This window comes from Onychostoma macrolepis, chromosome 09 (genome assembly GCF_012432095.1).
Source record: "Onychostoma macrolepis isolate SWU-2019 chromosome 09, ASM1243209v1, whole genome shotgun sequence".
NCBI classification, from domain to species: domain Eukaryota; kingdom Metazoa; phylum Chordata; class Actinopteri; order Cypriniformes; family Cyprinidae; genus Onychostoma; species Onychostoma macrolepis.
In genome coordinates, this window is record NC_081163.1 from 10273558 (window position 1) to 10292660 (window position 19103).

Genomic DNA, 19103 nt, shown 5'->3' on the forward strand with positions numbered 1-19103 from the left:
CAGATTCTTCAGGCACAATAAAAAAAAATAGAGAGATTTTACAGGTGCATGAGAATGCCTCTTACATGTGGGCCTGCGCGGTGCTGTGGACCCAGAGCTGGTAATGGAAGTGGAGCTGTCCTCATGATCAGCCATGTGTGGGCGGCGAGTTAGTATGGATGCTGGCCGTGGAAGGGACGACCTCTTCTCTGGGCTCCGAGAACCACCATCCTGAGGACAAAGTCATTAATCCTCTTAGAATCATGGTGAACTTAATGGGATAGTTCACCCCCAAATTAAAATTTACTCCCCCTCATGTCATTATTTGGAATTTAGCATTATTTTTTCCAATTAACAAAATCTTATGAAAAATTCCTCTTTATAATTCATAATTCTTTTTTTCCTTTTGTATTCTACAGAAGAAAGTCATGCAGATTTGCAAAAACATCATTAATTTTCACTATTAGGTTAACAAATTTTAGGATGGCTTGCTCTTTGGAAAGTTCTAGATTAGTTTGTAATGTGCAGAAGCAAATAGTTTTTCGAAACATCTACCTCCCTGCTTACCTTTACAGCATATGAATTTAGCAATACTTGTGGGCCCGCTGAGGAAGGGCGGGGCTCATAAAGATCTGCCTCCACCAACGGGCTCCTTTTATTGGAGGAGCTGGCCGAGTTCGGCCGGGCTGGCAGCAAAGCCTCTGCCCGAATTTTAGAAGTGGGGATCTTTGTTAGTGTTGTGGGATTGGAGGTCTATGATGAGAGGAACACGGACAGATGAGCCATTCATGCACAGTGAAAATGAAACCAAAAACATGAGAAGAAAATGATATGAAATCAGCATGACAGCATGTTTAACCAAACGAAATGAGCAAAATCTGACCACACATTTGGGGATACAAGGGCATTTACCAGAATGCATAACCACTCAGGAATTAAAAATAAACAAGCACAAAAAGAAGAAAATGTCTAGTTTCTCTAAATGTAGTATTAATACATGGACCATTAAACTGCTTGAGGGGGCACTATGTCTCACTTTAAGGTTAAAGAATATGAGGCAAAACGGTCATGCAAACTTGTAAAACAAACACAAAACAGATATGAGATGGGATGAGCAGGCAATACAAAGAGTGGAAACCAGGGAGATATCTGAGGTGCAAAGAGGCCATATATTGAATTCATTTCAATTCATCACTGGTACCACAAAAAAATATGGCATAACAAATGACAAAATGAAAAAGAGGACCTTTGGTATGTTTGAGTGTAGTTGAACATCTGTGTGAAATGTTCTGAAGTTGATTTTAAAAAAATTACACCAAAATAGCCAAGCCACAGTTTGTGTCTTTCATTATTAATAATTGCTGTTATTTCTGAGTACTTGAGCCGATGTCTAGTATATAGACTGGACTATCTATTGACAACCTATTTTAATTGGGATCATAATATTTGTATATGATTGAAATCTAATGTGATGCTTACAGATGCTCTGTCTCTGGAGTGCCTGGCCACACTGAAGGGCAGTCGACCATCTGCAGACACTGTAAAGAGAAAGAGAAAAAGAGAGGCTGAGGATGATAAAGAGAAGAAATACATACTGTGACCATGACCATGACCATGGTCTCCAATGAAGATAAAACAAACAAAGTAAATGTTCTGAAAGTGCCACAGAACCACAGTGTTTAACTTTTCAAGCAAATCAACATACAAATGGCTTACTTGTAGCTGTCCCTGAATATTAAACTGGGATTTTTGATTCACTTATGTTTTTAAAACTTAACCACCATCCGGTTATTTTTTTTTTTAAATGCAAAAGCCAAGGTACTTCTAATTGAGCTATTTAGGATCAAAAATGAAACTGACCATTACCCACAGCTAAATATTTTGTAGCTACTGGAAAGCTCTGCTATGAAACTACTTGGCACAGAATAACAGAGAATTTGAAAATTAACTGTATTACATAAAAGGCTGTTCAGTAAAGTCTAATTGGGGCATTGCAGCAATGTATCAGATGTCCAACAGATTCAAGCACAGTTCCCAGAAATCTAGCAGTGGAACTTCATTATGGCACAGTGAGTTCCTTTCCTCCAGAATTCTCTTAACTGAGCGCCCAGAACTCACTCAAACCACCAGTTGCCTGGCAACCAGTGCAATTGGTTCCTGAATGTTGTATACAACAGAATAGAAATGTTACAAAAGGAGAGGAAATAGTGATTACTCTATTCTGCACCTCATAAATTGTCTAACACATTTAAGTCAAAAGGATATCCTTTAACCCACAGACAAACACACACACACAAAGTGATTGGATGCACCACATTTTCACAATATTCAATAAGCAGTGTCGCTTTGAAAAGAAAACTAAGCGTGAATAAGCGCAGAAACTGAGAGAACACATGCAGACAACAAAAAGAAAGGTCAAGCTATAAGAAAATGAAAACATTATTGAATAAAACAACAGTGAGCCTCATTACAAACAATGCATGAACATACACTTGCGTAACTTATACAATTTACTATGTAAAATACATAAAAAATGTAAAACAACAAATCAAATAGACAAGCATCACTCTTAAAACAACATGCCAGTGCCCATGTTTGCCAGCCACATTGCAAACAGCTTGTGACAGAGATCACCTGTGGGTTTCCGCTTAACACACGTGTGATGTTGGGTAGGTCTAGGGTGCCTTACGGTTGCCTTTAAAACACTCTTCCGGGAAGGAGAGCACGTCTGAATATCAGATTTTTTTGTGAGCTCAGCCTTCTTAATCACAGCTACAAGAGGGAGACACAGAATCAAGGACAGGCACAACAGCAGTACAACTCAGGACGATAGGAGATACAGTCACTCCCCTTATCAATGATCAAATAATGTTTCACTAAAACACTCATTTAACAAAGATGTAATGAAAAAAAGCAAATGTGATGAATTTAATTGAAATTCATAATAATGTAACTACTGTAAAATCACATGTACAAAACAATAATAAAACTATATTAATGCAAATTTTTAGATTTTATACATGACATCTAACCAAAATGGAAATAAGCATTAAAATTTAAACATTCCATTTGTTGAAAAATGTGAAGGGAAAATGTCATGAAAAAAAAAATACAGAATATACAAACAAAACAAAACAAAACACAATGTCACTTCCAGCAACAAAAACCTTTTTTCTTCTTCATCTCATCCTTCTGGGTGGGTACCAGCTCTTTGCGAACAGGTTTGCGTTCAGGGGTGGTGATTCGTCCTTTGGTCCTGCCGCCTTTAGCCCTCTGTTTCGCTGGTTTCTCCGTGGGTGGTTTCTTGACAGGGCTCATCACTCTGGGTAGAGGCTCAATTTTCTCTGTGGCCATGCTCTTATCATCATCTACAGAGTACATGAGGTGAAACAGGCAAGCTACTCTTATACCAGGCTGTAAACATGCATTTACTTGAAATCCAACATGGCCCTCGCAGAAACTTTAAATTCTGTACTGCTGTATACTGGCAAGCCAACTAATATACAAGTGTTACCTTTAAAGATAGGAAACAAGTTAACTTCAAGACAATTCTGAAAGGTTTCGTCATTTGCTGAGCAAATTTCATGCAAAACGGATATTAAAATCACACCTTGAGTATCCACCCAGGAGCTGTCTAAGATGGAGTCATCAATGGTAGTTTCATCTTTGTAGTCATCATAGCTTTGGGTTGGGGCCTCACTCTCTGGTACTTCTATCTCTTTAGCTGGGCATACAGGAGGCTCAACAGGCTCTGGGACATCTACGGCTTCCTCCAAACTAGGAGCCTCCATCTCTACTTCCTGTGCCATTTCCACGGACTCCTCCTCCTCTTCCTCCTCTTGGAGGAGCTGTGGATGTTCCTCCTCAGGGGGAGCTGAGAAGCGTACACTGTGAACAGAGACTTCACTCTCATCAATGGTCTGCACTACCGTAATAAAGTCATCTTCCACTGTCACTACTGACTCAATGGCAGCTCTAGGCTCAACAGTGTCTTCTGCAGCTATGGCCCCTTCCAAGACTTCCTCGGCTTCCACTTCTTCTTTCTCTACCACTTTTTCCTCCTCTTTTTCGACCACAACCTTATCTGGTTCAGTTATATCTACCACTGGCTTCTCTTCCACTTTAAGAGCTGGTTTTGGTTCTGGCATGACCTCATCAGGCTCCTCAGCAAGCTCCACCTCTTCCTCTACTTCTTGAGTCACTGTGGTGTCAAGAGGAGTCTCGTCTGTCTTAGAAGGAGCTAGCTGAGGTTTCTCCTCAGCAACTTTCTCTTTGAGAGGCTGCACTGAGTCTTTCTGCTTTACCTCCTGCTCAGAAGGTCTCTCCTCTCTAAAATATTTCTCAAAAGACCCAACAGGAGATAATCTATTGGGATCTGTTTTAAGAGCTTCTTTCTCACCTGGTGATCTAGGTTTTTCAGTGTCACTAACATGCATTTTCTCCTCATCGGTAGCACTTTCTACAGAAGATGCTGGGGATGGTCTGATGGGCCGAGCAATTCTGTCCTTTGCAGCTCCAGTGAGCTGGTACACATCCTCGGCATCTACCTCTTCATAAGCTTCCTGATGCACAAGGTCTGGTTTATTCTTCACCTTCTCCCTGAGTTCCTGGAGCTCTCGTTCCTCCTCTACACTCAAAGGTCGGTCCTCCATCTCCAATTTACGAATTTGCCTCTCATAGTCAGCTATCTCAGCTTCGGTTTCAGCTGCAAGTTTGGAACCTGCATCAAGATCAGGCTTTGCTTCCTCAAGAGTAACCGTCACCATCGGCGTGATAAAGGTTTCAGCTTGTTTTTCTAACTGTCCTTTGTCATTATCAGGTAAAGTTGGACTCTTATTTTCTTCCAAATGTTCATTCTTCAAAAGATCAGACTCTTCTTGCTTAGTCTCTACAGGAGGTTTTTCAGAAGGTGTACTTTCAGTTTCAAAGGAATCTTCATTCTTCGGCTTTTCTTCATCTGGTTTTGCCTGTGGTGTAACAACCTCTGTTGGTTTCAGATCATCAGTCGACGGACATTCCTGTTGTCCAAATGCAACAAGACCAGTTTCCTTCTCCTCTGATATCACAGTGTTGAAGATTTGAGGAGATGAGTCCATTGGACTGTGCACATCCGCAGGTGACGGCATGGGACCAGAGTATTCACTAAAGACACAATATCCTTGCTCCTCCAACTGCATTTCTCTCTTTGTAGCCATCTGGCCCTGGTCACCTTTGAACAAATGTGCTAAAGAATCACTTACTAGAGAAGACATGTCCATTGGGACGGACTTCCTTCTCATAATCTCTGGGTCTGTGTTGTCAGATGTCAACCTTGATCGAGTACCTGCCAAGTCCAGCATTTCAGGCAAGTCTGGGGCCATGACGGTGCCGTTCTTATAACAGCTTTTAGCTTGGACAGGGGATTCTGGAGACTCTGACTGTGGACTTGTCTTTACATCAGTGGCTGTTGCCTGGGGAGGTGAGGATGATGGAGTTGTGGCAGAGGCAGATGTCTCCAGGATCAGTGGTGGAAACTGAGGGAGCTTCTCTACTGAGGGAGTGGTGACAGGAAGGTAATCAGCAGATTCGTCAAGGCTCCCACTAGTATGAGATATGATGTCAGTGGCTAACGGAGAGAAGTTTCTTGGACGTCCTTGGGCATCGCCATGATCCATTGCCCCAATGGTGATATTTAAAGAGTAACTTCTTTGCTCTAGTGCCAGTTTTCCAGGAGACAGTCTGCAGTCATCTCTTCTGTCCACAGGTAAAGTGGTGTGTAGTGTGTCTGAGCTACTTTTCGGAAGATCTGGTTGGACTTCCAAAGAGTGTGTTTGGGCCAAGGTGCTGTAACTGATTTCAGGAAGTGGTAGGTCACCAACAGAGTCCTTCTGTTCTTCTGATTTAGTACTCAGCTCATAATACCCTTCTCCTTGAGACCCGGAGGCATCTGTCTTAATTGTAGTGGTCTCAAAATATGCAGACATCCCAGATTTGTCCTTCATGTCCCCCTCTGTTGTTATTTCCATTTGTTTGTCTTCAATTTGCCCTGGTTTGACCTCATGGATATTGCTGGAGTCACACGTTTCGGTTGAAGGCTGTTTCACAGCAACACTTTGTACATCAGGCTTTTCAGTTGGAGCCTCGCAAGGTTCTTTGGCATGACCCTGGTCACTTGGAGGCACTTCAAAATCCTCCATGGGGCATGTTCGAGCAAAGGGGCTTTCTGGCATATCTGTGTCTCTGGCAAGGCTCTGGTAAGATGGGAGTTCATCATCTAGATGCATTGCAGATTCAGTGAAGTCCATGCCAATGGGATCTGTCCTCTCACTGTCTGGTCGCTCTGGTTCCATCTTCACAGCTGAAAGCAAATCTCAAGTAGTCTGCATTGTATAGTATTATTAATAATTCAAAGTACAATATGTTTGCCAGGCCAACCACCACAGAGACAGGCAAAGCTCTTGGTCAAATGAACTTCCACTTTCAAATAGCAGCAGCCGATGAGACACACATACCAATTCAGTGATGGAGTGATGGCATGGATATGACAGGACCAGCATGCAGACCCAGAACATTTAATGTTGCATGGATGAGGTCCAGAAAATGAGGATGAAATATCCAAGGAAGTGGTCCGAACACGATACTGACGTCATTACACCAGCAGCGAGATGGAATAGCTGATCTAAAACTTCTGCCAAATACATATTCAGAGATTATGGAAAATGCATAATGATTTTCATGTTCATATAACCAAATATTACACATACACATGTGGCTATAATTGCTTTAAATTGCCACTGGAATAATACAGTGTTTTTAATTATTCAAAATGTTTCTGCATTTTGCATAATAAAAGGAATAAAAATAAACACACTTATGTAAACCATGTGAAATGACAATGCTTTGAAAAAAAAATGAAAATGAAACACAATTTAAATTAAATCAACAAGCTTAGCTTTTCAAAAGCCTTTGAAAATGAAGCATAACGCAATATCACAATATCACAAAAACAGAGGATTCTCATAGAATCCCACATGTAAAAACGCAGGTGTTTTGTTGGAGCATGCAGCAAAAATCACCCACAAACTGGCAATGTAGCTGGCAAATAAAAATTAACTGAGCAATGGATAACAATATATGGAAGCAGTCGACCTGGCAGCAATAGCATCAATAGAGAAACAAGCTGTAAAGTTCAGAAAAAGCTTAATCAGATAGCTAGCAGATGGCAGCTGCTCTGGGAAAAAGCTTTAAGTAGAAAGACATTGACAGACAGACACACAGATCTGGCCACAGAAGCTGGTCACCATCAAGCCTGTGTTGCCTTGCAGCATCAGCAGATAGAGGAGATATTTGAGCCATCCACCCACATTCCTTCAGAAAGCTTTCACGATGCTTTCGCTTTGCTTTTTTTGTGATGGGAGAGAGAAACATGCAGGTTGTGAGAAGGATGGACACACCTTCTGCAGGGCTTTCTTGCCCCCCTGCCTCCTCAGCTCTCCCATTAGGGGCCTCGTCGGCAGCAGTAGCTGCCTGTGTGTGAACCTCAGCCTGCGGGCCGGGCAGAGCCTGAGCCTCGCCTATGACCTCTGCCCGCTCTAGGAGCTCAGATGGGGGTTCCTGCTCAGGCTCCTCCCCACTCCACTGCTCCTCCTCCTCCTCTTCCTCTAGAGCTGCTGCTGTTGCTGCGGCTTCTGAAGTCTCCTCCTCTTCCTCCTCTGCAGCTGAGAGACTCTCTATGGTCTCCTCTTCTTCATAGAGAGGGAGACAATTGGAAACATCAAGACTATAGACAACACAGACTTGGGTTATTTGGGAATAAAAAGGTGGGACACTTTCAGCTCTATCAGTTATGAGGACATATCCAGTGCAGTTTATGGCTTTTGTAAAATGTATATGTGGAGTTTTCTCTGACCTTGAGTATATGAAGTAGTGGTAGATAGAGGTGAATAATTAAGATGCTCATGCACATCAAACAAGATTCTTATTAAAGCATTTAAGCTGTTCTTCCACAATATATCTGCTTTATCAACTAATGGAAATCTGATTCTGGACATACTGTACTTGATTTAGAATTTTATTTTTAAAATAAACAGAGGTAACTGATTCTTTTCTCACAATTACAAAGAACCATTTTTAGTAATGTATTTGTTTCATCAGTTTTAATAACTCCGCTTGTCTGTTTTGCTTTGTGACATGCATCAGTTGATTTCACTTTGACTTTGTTTGGAATAATTTTCATTAGAAGAGCAAAAAGAAACAAAATACTTGCCATATTGTGGCTAAAATGAAACTTGTTTTCAGAACTGCTACCTACATCCAATAAAATCATGCTGATATTCAACAGAAAACCAACCTTGCTTTCTGTGATAGTGCTTAATACAGTTTTTCAGACAATACGCAATGGCAGTTGGTTCCCTATAGGCTGAAAAAATAAAAATTCTAAAAACTCTTACAGTTACATTATTAATGCTTATTTCAAAAGTTTATGACAAATAGTCTATATCAGCTCCTTCATTTGTTCAATTTTATTCTTGAACATGAAAATATGACTTGCACATAACACACTTGCACACAATGCTGTGTGCATCTGCATTATCTCTGTTAACCGAGACTGAATGAAACGAACAGCGACATAATAATGCCGGTCAGGGAGTTATTGAGATGTCAGTATGAATGTAAAACCAGGGGATGCAGAATTCTTGCTCAGAACAAAGCTTATGATGTAGTTAATTCTCAGAGAGAGAGAGAGAGATAAGGAACAGTCTCTGCTGGGAGCCAGGCTAGATATGGAGACGCAGACCACACCAGGTCATATCTCAGCAGGGTGCTGCAGTGGAACGAGGGATGAGAGAAGAGAGAGTGTGTGAGGGAGAGAAAAAGGGAGAGGAGGACAAATTGGCAGCAAACTCAATGTCAAAAGTTTTAAGGGATTTAATGATTCTAATTCCACTTAATGATCCCGTTAATGGATTATTTTAGTACTTTTAAGGAAGCAACACAACCTACTTTTAAACTAAAAGTATAAATTAAATTAAATTAAAAATGGGTAAAATAAATTAAAGCTGAATAGAAATAATGTATAAAAAACTAATAAAAATGACCAAAGCATGTAACAAAACTAAAATTAATAAAAAATAAAATAAAAGCTAATTCAAAATAAGATTAAATAATATAATAGTCTATCAATAATGCTAAAATAACACTGCTTTAACTACATGTTGTCAGATTAGTCAGTAATCTCACAGGCAATAATCATATGTAACTCATTAAGAGTTTTCAGTTAATTTTGAATTGGACATAAATGAGAGTTTTTCACTGATTCATTATTGTCTACTGATTGTCTCATCAAATTCAATTTAGGTTGCAAGCTCATTGCTTAGCTAAAATGAAGCAATAAAGATGTTTAGAAACCAAAAAAAAAAGCTGGAAAATAATTGGTTCTAGTATTTTCTAAGTTCTTGATCACCAACCCTAGTTAAATTGGAAACACAACCCACAGTGTAGAAATTGTTTTGGTGCTGAAAGTGATTAAGCTTCCTTCACTGATGCGGTCAGAATAAGGTCAGAGATGCTTGTGTGTGTGTGTGTGTGTGGGCCACCATGTGAAGAGCTGAAAGTCTTCCTGTGATCTACAGCATGTGTACATCAGCAGGTTGGAGAAATGTGAGGGGCCTGTTGAGACGCATGAATACATTTTGGGCCTGATGAGGGACAATCAAAAATACAAATGGACAGACAGGCTAACATACGGGTAGACAGATGCAGGGACAAGAAGACGGCAAACAGGCAAAGGAGAAAATGTGCACAGCATGCACAAATGTCCTGCTGATGCTGCAAGTCATTTGGATTTCATTTTCAGAGTCAGTGATTTTCCTCCTTTCCTCCATAGCAGCGGGGATTTTGCCTAAAAACACAAACGCTCGTGCCTTTTTACTGCATGGCACAAAAGTTGCGCAAAATCCAAATGACTTGCAATGAACAAGGTACAAAAACAGATACCACCCCCACAAGACACACTTCGGTCTGAGTGAGCACGACACAACGGAGACAAAAGACAGGAAGAGGCGGACCAGAGAGAGAGAGCGAGAGTGAGAGAGAGAGAGGTGTTGATGCTGAGCTAAAGAAAGAAGTGGAAGGAAAGAGAGAGAAAAAGGAGGAAGAGGGGAGGAGAGAATGGCAGAGAGGAACCATGCGAGGTTCACCTTCGATCTGTCTAAACGCGGCGGCCTGCCCTGGGGGGCGAGAGCCAGAGCGCGTCCACTCTGGGCTGAATAAAGGGTGCTCATAGTATTCCTCGTCAGAGTGGTAGGGGTCATCCTCAGGCACAGACACTGAGATGGAGGGGGCGAGGAACTTGCACCTCTCGCGAGAATTTTGGAAGCGGCGGAGAGGACCTGCTTCCTCCTCATCCCCTACATCTACAAATAGACACAAGGAAAAGAACTGCAGGGAAATCTGGACAAAGAGACAGAGACAAAGAGACAGAGAGGAAAAGGAAGGAAGCTAGAAAAGGTGGAGCAAGTAAGGGAGGAAAAAGGAACAAGTGAAAGAGAGAAAGTAAAAAGGGAGGTGTATCAGAATATGCTAAAATTGAGAAGGGAAGGGAGGAGATAAAGAGAGAGAGCCAGAGAGAGAGAGAATAAGGAGCTAAAAAAAAGTCAGGTGGAGAGAAATAAAACAAGATAGGAGTATGTGTACGAAAAAAGACATAGACACACACAACACAAACACACAGTGTCGACAAACACAAAGTGTGACTGCAGCGGTGCTATGCCATAACCAGAGTCTGAACATCCTGAATGAGATTTTAGAGGTTTGTCTGAAAGTGAAGAAGATCTAAAGCAGATGAAACTGCATCAATATTAAGGTTCTGCTTAAAGTCAACATGAATTTTACTTTTTTAATGTGAAATATTTGAGTGAAACATTATATAACTAGTAAAATAATAATAGGGATGCACAAATAGTAAAATTATATCTGATAAGTGAGTGCCAGTAAGTCAATAATTATTTTCCTCTTAGCCGATAACTGATAATTGGCCAATAGAAAAATTCCATATTATATTGCATGAAAAAAATAAAAATAAAAATAAAACACTCAAGAAAACTCAATAAATTGAATGTTGTTTATTGTCATATCTGTTTCACAAGCTATTTCACGGATTCAACATTCACTAAATTCAAGTGTAACACTATATTTTAAGGTGTCCTTGTTATACATGTTTCATGTACTTACTATTATAATAACAATAAATTATGCATAACTACTTGCAACTAACCCTACACCAAACCCTAATCCTAACCACAGAGTAAGTACATGTAGTAAATTAATATTACTCAGTAATTAAAAGAATAATTACTCTGTAACAAAGACAACTTAAAATAAAGTGTAACCAATTCAAGCAATATAATAAATGTAATGAAGTAATAATGTAATATGTAATAAAAAGATTACACAATTTATATATATATATATGTGTGTGTGTGTGTGTGTGTGTGTGTGTGTATATATATATATATATATATATATATATATATATATATATATATATATATATATATATATATATATATATATATATATATATATATATATAATATGTAATATATTTGTATATAATTTTAACTTTAAATGAGCATAGATGACAGCAAAGTTAAAATGAACCAATGTAAAAATAGGTGGAAATGTGCATATATAATTAAATAGTCAATTACATATACAATACGGACCCACACTTAACAAAAACTGATAGTGACAATATATTCATCCCTGATTAAAATGATTTTGGCCAAGATGACATCAGCCGCAAAGGAAAGTTATTCAAAAGTTGAGAAAGTTATGCACAATAATACCAGGAACATGTATTAAACGGAGTAAATTTGGATTTCATGTTGACTTTAAGTATGCGCTTAATGACTGCATTTGGCGTAGCTTCTCCTGAAGGCTGTTAGTGATTGTGTTAATGACAGTGTTTAGTTTAGTATCTTCAGAAAGTGATCTGAGCATGGCATTGACCTACCACAGGCAGTACAGACAGACACAGTCAAAATGACGAACGAGCACAAGCCCACAACATCAACAGCATCTACGGCACAACATGCAAAACTAAAGACAAGGACGCACAGAGGAACTGAGAAAGGTTTTGAGCAATCAACAGATCAGGTTTTGGAGAGAGGATGAGCAGGCAACCTGAATGCCACACAGTTTCAGCAACAGTCTGGAAACATGAGCTGCAGGTGAGACAGCGCAGCATTCAGTTCAAGGCTTTCATGCAGGGTGGAGTTAAGATCCATGGTTGGGCGGGGTATAAGGAGAGATTGAGTTTGATTGGTTAGGAGAACTGGAAAGGGGTTGGGTCACTTTGGCGTGAGTTTTTGATCAAGATAAGCTCCCGGAGTTAGCAATGATGAAGATGAGGCCATGTTTAAGAGCTGGAGATGCTGGATGAGGAAGAGGAGGTCGACTTGAATGATGTCAACAAAGGAGGCAAAGTTGATCCTGCAAACACAACTCCATCAATCTTTGGACCGGCTCCACAAATCAGCGGAGCGTGGGCATCTGTAGGGCACTGTGAAAGGGGTGAAATCAGCCTGGAAGGGGTGGGACTAGCAGGCGTCCCCAAATAGAACACCCTCATTCAAGCCAGGGTCAGAGGGCGACCGGAACACTCAAGGAAAAAAAGGTGTTCAAGTTCTTTCAGTGTGTTTCTCACCTCACCTCTCTCCATACACACAAGAAGCATGACCCTACCTTGATCCAAAGGCCCAAAATGCTCTGCTGCTGGGGACGGAGGAGGTGAGGGCGGCAGGTTTGCAGAGTCCTCCACTGCAAGCAAACAGAAGAAAAGAAGAAGAGATCAAGACAATGTTCAAGATCAGATCAATACATTTATAGTTTGGGCGTCCCATTGTGGGTCTGTTATAAAACCAACTAAACTTCCTACAGAGAAAGAATTTTAAGGCACCATACAGTAGGAGGTTTGAAGTAAAGTTCCAAGGTTCTTCAATTTCTAAACCCGCTTTTACACTATTGGGCCGAACGATTCTAAGAACTGTCAGGTACGGTTCCAGTTGTATTTTCACGTGAGCCTGGTACGGCGCAGCACGATTACAGACCGTTCTCGGCCCGGTTAGACAGCCGTGTTAGACGTGTGTGTTATGTCGCCACTCAGGATCTGTCACTTCTCTGTTGCCTGGCTGCTATTTTCACCGTAGCTTGCTAAGTGCACTATTTTGAGCAATGTAAACACAAATTAGTAAAAAAAATCAAAATAAATTTCTGATCATCCTCCATCTCATATCATATGTAAACACTTGTGTTACCACAGCATGGACTGACGCATTTGAATTGCATTCCAAAGAGCCCCGCAGTGGAAAACGAAACCATAACTGTACCGGCCGGCTCGGATCGGCACGGAATGGAACGCGATGGTGGAAAAGCGGCTTAAGAAAATGTTGCACGTGTCCTTCATGATGAAGATGAAAAACATCTATCCAAGATGGCAGACAAAGCAAGAGAAATATTGATTATAAACTAAACTAATCTAAACAATAATAATAGAAGAACAGACTTTTTTTTAAACTTCTTTCTCTCAGTATTTATATGTGCCATGTATTTTAATGCTTACTAGAGTATCATATCATGAGCTTAGTGAACTACTGACAACAAACTCCATTTAAAAGTTTGAGGTCTGTCTTTAATATTTTTTTTAAATTAGGATGCATTAAATTGCTCAAAAGTCACAGTAAAAACATTTATAATATTGCACAAGGTTTCTATTTTAAATAAATGCTAAATGTATAATAATTTCCACAAAAGTATTAAGCAGCACAATGATTTCAACATTGAGGATCAACATGTGACCATGTGGCACTGAGGACTGGAGGAGTGGCTGCTGAGAAATGGGGCCTAACTTTAAAAAGGTTATTGTACATAAAGTAAGCAAGGTTTTGGAATATGAGTCTACAAACATGAGTTTGGTCTTTTTTAACCTTTAAATAGTAACTATAGTAAAGAACAGACAGGTAACGTTTGATGAGAATTAGAGGGAACTAGATCAGGAATTGCAAGCCAGCTCTGATGTGACATTTTCTTAATTTTAAGTATGAAAAATTTCTGTAAATGCCCACGCAAGAAAAATAAACCCTGTGAAACCCAGTGGGCATGTTTTAACAAGGAAAAATTGATTCATGAAGGGATAAAATTGTCTCTTAAAATGTAATTAGCTTGTATTAGCTTATAAAGGGACTCCAAGGGGCAAGCAGTTTAATAACAATAGATTTGAATGTAAAAATCCCTCCCACCCACCCAAAAGAAATAAATGGGGTTGTGTGTGCGAGAGAGTTATTTCTAAGGATATGCTGAGCAGAGAGGAGTCAGGGCTCAGGATTGGTATGCTGAAAACTTTGCCGTGTCTAATCCTTTGAGCTCTTCTGACAGACCGACTCAACATCAAGCGTGTTAGTGCAGAAATCATTATCTAATTTTGCTGACTAATTCCAGCACAGCAAGTGGAAACTTAGAGCTATAGATTTTATTTCCTTTTTCCTTTTTCTTTGAAGTCTGACAATGAAGCATCTGAACATTTTGAACTGAATTTGTAATGGAAACAAGGATAACCACAAGTTCATGTTCATGTGTGCCATTATATGTACTGTTTGTACTATTTTAGCTTTCTAATGACGTGAACAATTATGCTCTTCAAAAAGTAAATTCACAACGTAATGTCACCAGCATACTGCACAGTCCTCATAAAGTCACTGTCAAAACACTGAAACTGACATACAGTAGCAACACATGCTCACAAATGAACTTTCAAAACCAAGCTCAGATAAAACCACAGCACAAAAGACATGCAGTACAACCACAGAAACCAGGAAACAAAAGTCCACTTTTACTATGACCAGGCAGCCATTAAAGACAGAAAGGGCTAAAGGTTCACCCTAATGTTGACCCTCTCTGCCCTGTGTTGGCACACACACACACACACAGAGATAGCCAGGGGCGGGTGGGTACAGAAATCAAGCAGAGAGGAGCTGGGACAAGCCAGCTGTCAGGGCAGATATGCCATTATAAAGGAAAAGCAAATGCCCTGCTGATGCTTTCCACAGCTTTGATCAGTTTACACACAGAACGAGGAACGGACACACAGAACAACAATGATCACATAGCACAGAGATTGGGAAGCGAAAATAACACTTATCTTAGTACTGTCTCTCCATGTTGTGTTTGACAAACATGAAAATATGTAAACATTTAAAGGAATAGTTCACCTGAAAATGAAAATTAACTAAAAATCTTGGCATATGCACTAGCTCACCTAGTGTTGTTATTTTAAGTTCATGACATAAAGCTATTGTATAGTTTTAGAAGACTTGCAATGTAGCACACAAGACACCTGGACTACTTTTCTTATACGTTTAATGTTTTTTTTTTTTTTTCATCCTTTCTGAAACTTATAAGCAACAGTTTCCAATAACTATTAAAGTACACTACTGTTCAAAGGTTACAGTAAAATACAGTTAAACAGTAATTTTATGACATATTACACATTAAAATAACTACTAATAAATACAACTGCTATTCAACTTTAATATATTTTAATATAATTTGATGGCAAAGCTGAATTTTCAGCATCCATTGGTTCAGTCTTCAGTGTCACATGATCCTTGAGATGTCATTCTAATATCATTCTAACATCATTCTATTACTGTCACTGTAATAAATACTTGCTGAATGAAAGCATTAATTTCTTAAAAGTTTTACTGACCCCAAACACTTGAACAGTAGTGTACATACATGAGCAAACTGTACATTATTTAGATTTCTCCTTTTATGTTCCAAGAAAGAAAGAAATATGAATTTGGAATGAGTATTTTTTTTATTAGTATTAATTTGGAATCAGTAAATGGTGACAATTTTCATTTTTAGGTGAAATATTACCTTAAGGTGTAAAATAAGTCACAAAGACTCATTGCCGAAAATTATATAATAATAAACAGCAAAAAATACTTGTGACCAGTGTCTGTACACTTTGCTAACAGCCTTCTGGAAGCACCTCCGAAAAGGAATTCAAAAACCAAAAGAAAAAAAAAATCCTTACTGTTCCCACTGCCTTCCATTTTTATCTTCTCATCTCTGCATGTCTCACCAATGCAATAAAGTCGTTTAAGAGCTGGCCTGAGTGTGGCCAACCTCCAGTATCTCAGGAGGCTCTCCTGCAGGCCTACCTGATGGCAGCCTGACGGCAGTGTCCGGATGCAGCTCCTGCTCTCCCTTCAGTACCGCTACCGCTTCGGCCGTAACCTCCTGCACGATCCGGGCTGATACTTGTTCTGTGCGACACATACACATACACACACACATCAACACATGCCCACATGAGCAAGTTCACGGGCAAATATTCACACATATTTTCTGAATCAATCCAGACAAGATTTCTTCACTTCTTATGTTATAATAGACCACATTTTAATCAATCAAACAATTCCGGCAGTCCAATTCCAACAATTCCAGTTAAGGGCCGCAAAGAGCTCTGAGCCAATGAGAACGAGACTGTATTACATTGTGAGCACACTATAAGACAGCTGTTATACAACAATTAAAGGAATAGTTCACCCAAAAATGGAAATTCTGACATTAATTCCATATATTTATACTGTATATATTTAGGAGATTTGTGATAAAAACTGGATGTTTTCTAACAATCTAACCTGTGGAGTTCCTCAGGGTTCTATTCTATCTCCTGCTCTCTTCTCTCTTTATCTTCTTCCTCTGGGCTCTATTTTTAGGAAACACAACATCTCTTTTCACTGTTCTGCCGATGATCTACAAATGTACTTGCCTTTGACTAAGAAAACAAATTTTGCCATTGATACTCTTACTGTTTGTCTTGCTGATGTCAAATCATGGCTCTCTAAAAAGGTTCTGTTCTTGAACCCAGATAAAACTGAAGTTATTGTTTTCAGTCCTCAGAGCATAGGTCAAGTATTCAACTCAATCTCGGGACCTTAAATTCCTTCATCTCTCCCCATGTTCGGAATCTGGGTGTGGTGTTTTCTAAAATTAAGTAATTTCTCTCAAAAAGCTTGCTAGAGGTTGCTATCCATGCCTTTATCAAACTTCTCCTCCAGACCCCTAGAACCCGCTTAAAAACCAGCTATATATGGCTGGTCCCACCCTCTGGAACAAATTACCTGTTCACATCAGAATGGCTTCCACTTTATCTGAGTTCAAGTCATATCTTAAAACACATCTTTTCTCTCTGGATTTTAACATGTAGTAATGTTGTGCCTTTGAATGGTTTTTATCTGCTTTTGTTGTTGCATTGGTAACTGAATGGTTTTAATTTGTTTACTGATTTTCTCCTCGTTATACATTAATTGTTTGTTGTGAAGCACTTTGGATGGCCTTGTTTCGTGTGTAAATGTGCTCTAGAAATATAACTGAACTTGAACTTGAGCTTGAACTAATTACTCACCTTCATGTCATTCCAAACATGTAAGACCTTCGTTCATCTTCAGAACACAAATTAAGATATTTTTGATTTAATCCAAGGCGCCAGGGTGACGCGGAGGAGAAGAATTGTTGAAAAAAGTTGTTATTTTTGTTTTCTTTGCGTATTCTCGTAGCTTCCTAAAATTACATTTGAACCACTGATGTCACATGTACTATTTTAATGATGCCCTTACTACATTTCTGTGCCTTGATCATGGACCCTTTCTGTCTATGGGGGGTCAGAAAGCTCAAGGATTTCATCAAAAATATCTTAATTTGTGTTCCGAAGATGAATGAAGGTCTTACAGGTTTGGAACAACATGAGAGTGAGCAATTAATGACGGAATTTCCATTTTTGGGTGAACTATCAATTTAAGGTCTTTATTGGTGTAAGGAAAAAATATCAAATGGTTTGAAACAATATTAATAAAAACAATCACAGACACTTCCCATAAACAAACACAGAGCACAAACAACACTAAATGTTTCATTTCTACTCTTATACTACCATTCAAATGTTTGGGGTCAGTTAGATTTTTAAATGTTATCGAAAGAAGCCTCTTATTCTCACCAAGGATACATCTATTTGATCACAAATACAGTAAAAATAGTAATATTGTGAAATATTATTACAATTTAAAATAATTGTTTTCTATTTTAATACAAAAATAATTCATTCCGGTGATGGCAAAGCTGAATTTTCAGCAGCCAGTGTCACAGGATCGTTCTCATGCTGATTTGGTGCTTAACATTTCTTAATATCAGCATTGAAAATAGGGGTTGACCGATATGTGTTTTTTAAGGCAGATGTCAATACCGATTATTACAGATCAAGTAGAACGATAACCAACATTTAAAAAAAAAAAAAAATATATATATATATATATATATATATATATATATATATATATATATATATATATAAGTCTGGTGTAAAATGAAAATTAATGTCAAAATTAAGAATACCAAAGGCTCGGACAAAAACTTTTTAAAATTCTCTTAAATTATTTTATCGGCAAATCGGTTTTAATAATGAATGATACGGATAACCACAAAAATGCCTAATATCGGCACCCATGATTGGCCAGACCGATAATCGGTCAACCCCTAATTGAAAACAAATGTGCTGCTTAACATTTTTGTGTAAACTTTGATACATTTTTCAGGTTTGTTTGATTAATGGAAAGTTGAAAAAACAGCATTTGTTTGAAGTACAAATCTTTTGTAACATTATAAATGTCTTTACTGTCACTTTTGATCAATTTAATATAACCCAGTTGAATAAAAGCATTAATTTCTTTAAAAAAAGGATCTTACTATCCCCAAATATATCAATGGCAGTGTGTGGCTTAATAAAGCAAAAGAATCCTTACAAAGGCAAATGAGGACTTCAATACAGCCCAAAATATTACAATGTCTCATTACTACTGCTTATATGTCTTAGTCATTTTCCTAAGCAGACAGACAAATTTACAGTGACATATAATTTATCAATAAAGCTAAAAATGCTGCTCAATGTGACAATTACAGCCAATCAAAAACATGTTTGATGTTTAATATTACACAGTTAAGTGGAGAGATCCAAGAGATTTCACTGTGGGCGGAGATACCCAGCACAAAGATGTAAAGTACTAAAAACCAGACGGCCAATA

The 19103-nt window shown here is 38.8% G+C and overlaps 1 protein-coding gene across 20 annotated transcripts in view; it reads right to left on the reverse strand.

Moving 5' to 3' along the window:
* map2 (microtubule-associated protein 2) overlaps positions 1 to 19103 on the reverse strand; it is a 103866-nt gene that overhangs the window by 14773 nt on the left and 69990 nt on the right. For 12 of the 20 annotated variants that reach the window (XM_058787175.1, XM_058787176.1, XM_058787179.1 and 9 more), the window contains 10 exons: positions 16185 to 16289; positions 12706 to 12780; positions 10158 to 10373; positions 7413 to 7703; positions 3590 to 6316; positions 3147 to 3347; positions 2614 to 2751; positions 1459 to 1517; positions 547 to 732; positions 66 to 210 (listed from right to left, as the gene is read on the reverse strand). In XM_058787175.1, coding sequence (XP_058643158.1) covers positions 66 to 210; positions 547 to 732; positions 1459 to 1517; positions 2614 to 2751; positions 3147 to 3347; positions 3590 to 6316; positions 7413 to 7703; positions 10158 to 10373; positions 12706 to 12780; positions 16185 to 16289 — 4143 coding nt within the window. The remainder of the gene's footprint in view (positions 1 to 65; positions 211 to 546; positions 733 to 1458; positions 1518 to 2613; positions 2752 to 3146; positions 3348 to 3589; positions 6317 to 7412; positions 7704 to 10157; positions 10374 to 12705; positions 12781 to 16184; positions 16290 to 19103) is intronic. The other 8 variants (XM_058787182.1, XM_058787187.1, XM_058787192.1 and 5 more) reach the window with 8 other exon arrangements.